This window comes from Dipteris shenzhenensis, chromosome 9 (assembly GCF_047967505.1).
Source record: "Dipteris shenzhenensis isolate YYH24624 ecotype China chromosome 9, Dip_SZ_1.0, whole genome shotgun sequence".
In the NCBI taxonomy this organism is placed as follows: Eukaryota; Viridiplantae; Streptophyta; class Polypodiopsida; order Gleicheniales; family Dipteridaceae; genus Dipteris; species Dipteris shenzhenensis.
Genome location: NC_141604.1, coordinates 11,823,739 through 11,829,626, shown reverse-complemented (window position 1 = coordinate 11,829,626; position 5,888 = coordinate 11,823,739). Strand labels below are relative to the sequence as shown.

The 5,888-nt window shown below is 44.0% G+C and overlaps 1 protein-coding gene across 1 annotated transcript; it reads left to right on the top strand.

Annotated features, from left to right (window-relative positions):
* The first annotated feature begins 411 nt into the window (after positions 1–411).
* On the top strand, positions 412–4,440 carry LOC147898201 (putative protein phosphatase 2C 50). The gene is made up of 5 exons (XM_087378869.1): positions 412–667; positions 990–1,294; positions 1,379–1,523; positions 3,343–3,598; positions 3,747–4,440. The coding sequence occupies exons 1-5, from the start codon at positions 412–414 to the stop codon at positions 4,252–4,254; spliced, it is 1,470 nt and encodes a 489-aa protein (XP_087234995.1). The 3' UTR covers positions 4,255–4,440.
* Positions 4,441–5,888: the final 1,448 nt, after the last annotated feature.

Below are 5,888 nucleotides of genomic sequence, written 5' to 3'. Positions count from 1 at the left end.
ATCCTTCCTATGTCCTCCCTGAAATGGACTCCCCAAGGCCCTTTCCAACTCGATGAGTGTGTGGGAGATCTCTACTGGAAACTATCAAAGGTGCAAGTCAAATGTGAACTACCCCCATAATCCCTCTATGCATGACTATGCCATAGTGACTACGCATGACTACCCCGTGATCCCATAGTGACTATGCATGACTACCCCTATAATCCCATAGTCCCATAGTGACTATGCATGACTACCCCCATAATCTGTATGCATAACTAACCCCATAATCCCACTATCCCATAGTGAGATGCTCTCTCTCGAGAAACTCCAATAGGGTGGATGTGTTGAAGATGATGACCTTAGTTTGGTGAGAAATGGAGGGGTGAGTTGAACTATGTAAGGGGAAGAGGAAATGGTAGTTGATAGAGGATGGCAAACTGTCATCTTCTTCCTCTTCCTCTTCCTCTTCTTCTTCTAAGCTTTCTCTGTTCAACCATCGCCATAGCCATCGCCATAGCCGCCGCCTCCTCCTCCTCTTACCTCCTCCCCTCCCCTCCCCTCCATCCTCTCCCTCCCCCCCTCTTCTCCCCCCTCTCCTCTCCCGGCTCTGCTTCCCTCACAGGACGTCGCCCTTCCCAGGAGGATCGCCTCTTTTCTGCTCCTCGAATCCAACTTCCCTCCTCTGGTACCATCGCATATGCCCGCCGCCCTCTCATTGAGTAATTCACGCGCTTTGGGATTCTCGATCTACGTTTGGAACGAAGAATTGCGCGAAGGGGACAAGGAGGGCAGAGAGAGAGAGAGAGAGAGAGAGAGAGAGAGAGAGAGCTCCCCTTCTTGGATGTGATTGATATTAAAGAATCGACGTAGAGACAGAGAGAGAGTTCGATAATCGAGCTCCCCTTCTGGGGTATGATTGATATGAAAGAATCGATTTACTTTTCAAACGGAGACATAACTCTGGTTCGAGTAAGAGAAATCATTCCTGTCCTTTTTATGGCTTGCAGAGGGGAACCTATCGCACCTCAGAAATGCGGGCTTGTTTGCCGTTTTCGACGGCCATTTAGGTGTTGATGCGAGTGAGCTTGCTGCCAGCTCTATCAAGCAACGGTTTCTTCATCACGTCTTCCATTCGTTCGGGAAGCTGGGGTCACCGACGCTGTTGTCTTCTAATTCCGAACTTCTGGGCCGCCAGTCTGATGGAAACACGATTACTTCCAACTCATCCGCCGCAGGAATACCTTATGGCGGAAAATTGCTCGAAGAAGCCCTGCGTCGTGCAATTTCAGATCTCGATTCAGCGTTCCATGAGGTGAGGCACTTCAATCCTGATAACACTCAGCCTCAGGTTGGAGCCTTTTGCCGACTTTAACCCCTGGACCTGACGCCCCAACAGGAAGCAACCCAACGGGGTCTTCATTCAGGATCAACCGCGTGTATTGCATTGCTTGTGGACAGACAAGTCCTTGTCGCCAACGTTGGTGACTCCAAGGCACTCATTTGTTCGACCTGTGCAGGTGCAGCACGCAAAGAGAGATCTGGTAAGCATCCCTCTTTGTTTTTAAAAAAATACTTTCCTCCTTGTGTCTGTCCTATTGGAAGTCGGGGTTCGTTTGGTACTGATCCATTTTGCTAAGTTCAATATGGTAGCATAGCAATGAAAAAGTTAAGACAGAAATGGGCAAACACGAGATATTGAACTCTTTCAGAAATGGGCAATACACGAGATAATAAATGGTAATTAAAGTCTTTCGAAAGAAAGAAGGCACGTTTGTTCTGAATGCTCTGAATTTTTTGCTCTTATTATGTTCTGAGGGGGACTTTTAACGGGCTGATAAAACCCCAAATACTTGTCGTCTGACCGATTTAACATCCAGCCAACCGTTCCCTTAATTAGTCCACTTGCAGGTTCACCATAAAGACACAAAATATATCTTGAAACACAATCAGAAAGATTACTTTTTAGATATAAGATACAAGGTAGGATTTGAGCTAGGAGTCTACAGGTTTGCTGCTACGTGGATGTGGGTGCATATATGAAAATTTCAAAGCTTCCGATTTCATATGGCTTTGATAGCGCTTGGTAAATTCCTTCAATCTCTGTGTAGATGAATTAAAGGTTGAGGCTTTAGTCATGGTATTTGTTTTTTCCATTTTCACTTTTCTCAGGTGTAGTCATTCACAGATAGTCTTTAAGGGAGTTTGAAGCCAGACATGGTCTGTTACGTCGTGTGACGTATCATGAACTGTTGCAAGGCCTCAGGGAATCCTGCACGAGAAGTTATACTGTCAGTGAAGAGAGGGAAGGAGGCAGCCTACGGCCCAAATAATTGACATACACCTTTTCATTAGAGTTGGCCATCTCCATGCTTCCTTCTTGTGCTAATAGCATCGGGGACAGCCTTTCTCCTAATTACCTCTAGCAAATAGTCTGCCATAGAAGTCGCACTTGTAATTACCAATCTCTCTGTGGGACAGCCAGCACCCCACCACAATACGTGGCAGCATGCATTAGCATAGGTTCCAAGCCCCGTTTTACTTCTATTCAACTCGACACATTCCCACACATGTTGGGACCCATAGGCCCCAACACATGCATGCCTCACAGGGTGTCAAAATTACCAGCTACTCAACACCCGCAAGGGCCAAACACCAATAAGGCTGCAACCTGCAACAAATATCTGCTCGGGCTAGTCATCATGAACTTGCCATAGGAGGTTCACTTACCACATGTCACAATCACTAACCTATTCAAGTAGCCAGCTGATGAAACTTGGGTTTACTGCCACTTGTAGCCAGCGGATGGAACTTGGGTTTAATGCCACTTGTAACCCTTCTCATTATTGCCTGTAAGAGGGACTTCTCGGAAGAACAATTAGCGGGTCTAGGAAAAAATATCTTTGTGGTGTCCTTTCAAGGGCAACCTCTCATGTGGATTTATTGGGGTCCTAGAGATCCATAGGGGAGTCTGGACCCTGTGCTAGTACATGCAGCCATGCAGTAAGGTGGACTCATGTATGCAAACTGATTTGTGATATTTGGTGGGTAGATTGGGCTATAATTCCTACATTCAATTTTAGAGAGGATGCCCACACATTGCTTGACAGCCCAGGGGTGAAATCCTTGGAACTCAATCTTACCCGCACATGTGATACACATGTGATAAATGGCCACATCTGGGGTTACTATCCATACAGGGTACCAGATAGCACGACAGCCTGTGGACTCGCATCCGGCAATGTGGCAATATGTCGCACGTCATGTAGAGCAAATTGTTAGGTTTTGAAACTTGCTTTGGTTATTTTACATTAACGTCAGCATGTTTTTACCCCCTTCTTACAAAAGTTTTCTTTTTGGCAGGTAAGGATCTAAATGTTATGGATCAGCGTCTAACGAGGTCAAAAAAAAAGAGGCATCAGATGGCAAGAGGGAATTTGGAAGCGGCTCTTCCTGGGGGCTTATGTGCTCTGGAATTAAGTGATGATCATAGGCCTAGTAGGTCAGATGAAAAAGTTCGAATAGAGGCTTCTGGAGGTTTTGTCACAAGTGGTTCTCTCTCACGTGTAAATGGGCAATTGGCTTTGTCACGGTCCATTGGTGATATACAGTTCAAAAGGTGTCTTATCCTCACTTGTTTGTAGTTTTCGAGTGACATCAACTCTAATTGAGTTCATTGGCTCATCAGTTATAGATCTCGTGTGGAGACTTAGAATGTAACCATAAATGCCACTTTTTGATGCTAACTTTTTGCCTGTCTGGTTCAGGTACGGTGTTACTTCAGAGCCAGAGCTTTCAGGCTGGCACCATATCTCTAAGAATGACAAGTTCCTTGTTCTGGCCTCAGATGGCATATTCGAGAGAATGAGCCCGCAGGAGGTATGCAGCGTGCTTCATGCAGTCGAGATAGGACAAGATATCATGGGAGTAATGGGTGGATTGGAAGCAGATCCTTCATTGGTTGCATTACCTCTTCCAGGACGGGAACTTGCAGAATCCAAAGCAATTCAGGATTTGCCCAAGGTTGGAGCTGATCTGCATTCTGCCACACCTGTTGGTCATGTTGTGACCATGGATGAAGGTTTCAGTGAGGACAGTACAAAGTTAGAAGGCTGGAATGCTGACACGCTTGCAAGAGCGTTTTTGAGAGGTAGGCCTGGTATGGCTCAGGTCATGGCACAGATCCTTGTAGAAGTTGCCTACCGTGCAGGAAGTATGGATAACCTATCAGCAATTGTCATCCCACTCAACCAATTAGTGTCTGAATATCCTTGATTGTCCAATTAATTATATTTGTAATCATTCTATAGGGTGGGGGTACCGGATGATAAAACTAACACCGAAGTTTAGGACAGATTCCCAGCAATGGTAAAAGGTGGGACTTTAAAGGTTGTCTGCATACTAACTTGGAAAGGCCTTTAAAAGCATCCAATTATAGTTTAATACAAGATTCTTAGCTCAGCCGGCTCATTCATCTGAAATAAGGCCCTGAGGAAGGAGGTTGACTACTCAAAAAGTGTCTGTAAAACATATGCCTCCAATAATGACTTGTTCTTCTTCGACTAGGAATATGTTGATTCAAGAACAAGGGATCATTTTAACCATTTGCAGGAGGTCGACCATTACCCATTGAATCATTTGCAGGAGGTCGACCATTACCCATTGAATCAGTCCAACAGAGCCTTTGTTCCAAGGCTTTTTCAAGTACAATGTAAACATAAAAAACTTCTCATTCAATTTTCAAGTACTATATTATTATTGAATGATCTGTAAACATCGACACTTTCTGAGTTTGTTCACTTCAAGTAGGAGGTGTATGTTCCCTTTAAATTTTTCCGACCCTAGCCTTGGTAGTAAAATCTCCGAATACTCATGTTGCTTATTATCTTATCATATAAAATTGGATGAACGGATTAAGAGACACTTGCGTGTGCATAGATTGTATAGGGGCCCCCCTTTTACAGGTTAGTTTTGGATCGTAACTTCTATATAGATGGTATACCTTTTACAGATTAGTTTTGGGTCAGTCATAATCTTCGGTGCCTATCTTTATCAGATCTTTCCTGGACCTTGGAGCAGCCAGATAGAAACTCAGTGTGCTGCTATGTGTTCCAACTTACAATCAGGAAATTGGAACTGTATGGATCCTTGTGGCCTACAGAAATTATCAAAGCATAGAGAGCAGCACTTTCCGGTGGGTCTTTCTCTTCCATTGAGTCTCTTGAGTAACAAACATGCAAATGCATATGAACACAATTTTCATTAACTCGAGTTTTAAAGATAGGATGTTTAAATCTTGTGGAGCTCTTTATCTGATTCTGCCTTCTCATTTCATAGTTATCGGCGTCTCTTTGTTTCTCGAGGTGCGAACACTTTAGTGGGCCTTTATATGCTTGGTAGCCTATAGGTATTATGGGTGCTATAATATTATCCACGTCTCTGAATGCAGCAAGCTTTTGCCAGTCAAATGAGGACTGGTTAAATTTTGTTGGGTGAAATACAGGAATAGTATGTCCCCCCATACATTGAAAAATGGGAAATTCCCATTAATTAGTTGTTGGGATGAGAAGAGGGGTGAAAAGGAGCATTTTCAAATTTACATTGGAGAGAGAGAGAGAGAGAGAGAGAGAGAGCATTGAGCATTGAGTGAGTCCCCCCTTACTTTGTGTTTGCACTTTTTCCCCCCTTGAAAGCCTAGTGTTTGCACTCAAGTTGCCAGGAGTGCAAGGATGTATGTGTTCGCGCATGCACACGCATTGGTAATTGTGTGTATGCATATATGTGCAAATGTGTGGTGCATACATTCACCTACGCTTATATGATCCATTTGTATATGGGTATATTATATCCTCCATTTGCATGTGTGCATGACATAGCCATGATATTTATCTATGTCATTTTGAAATTTG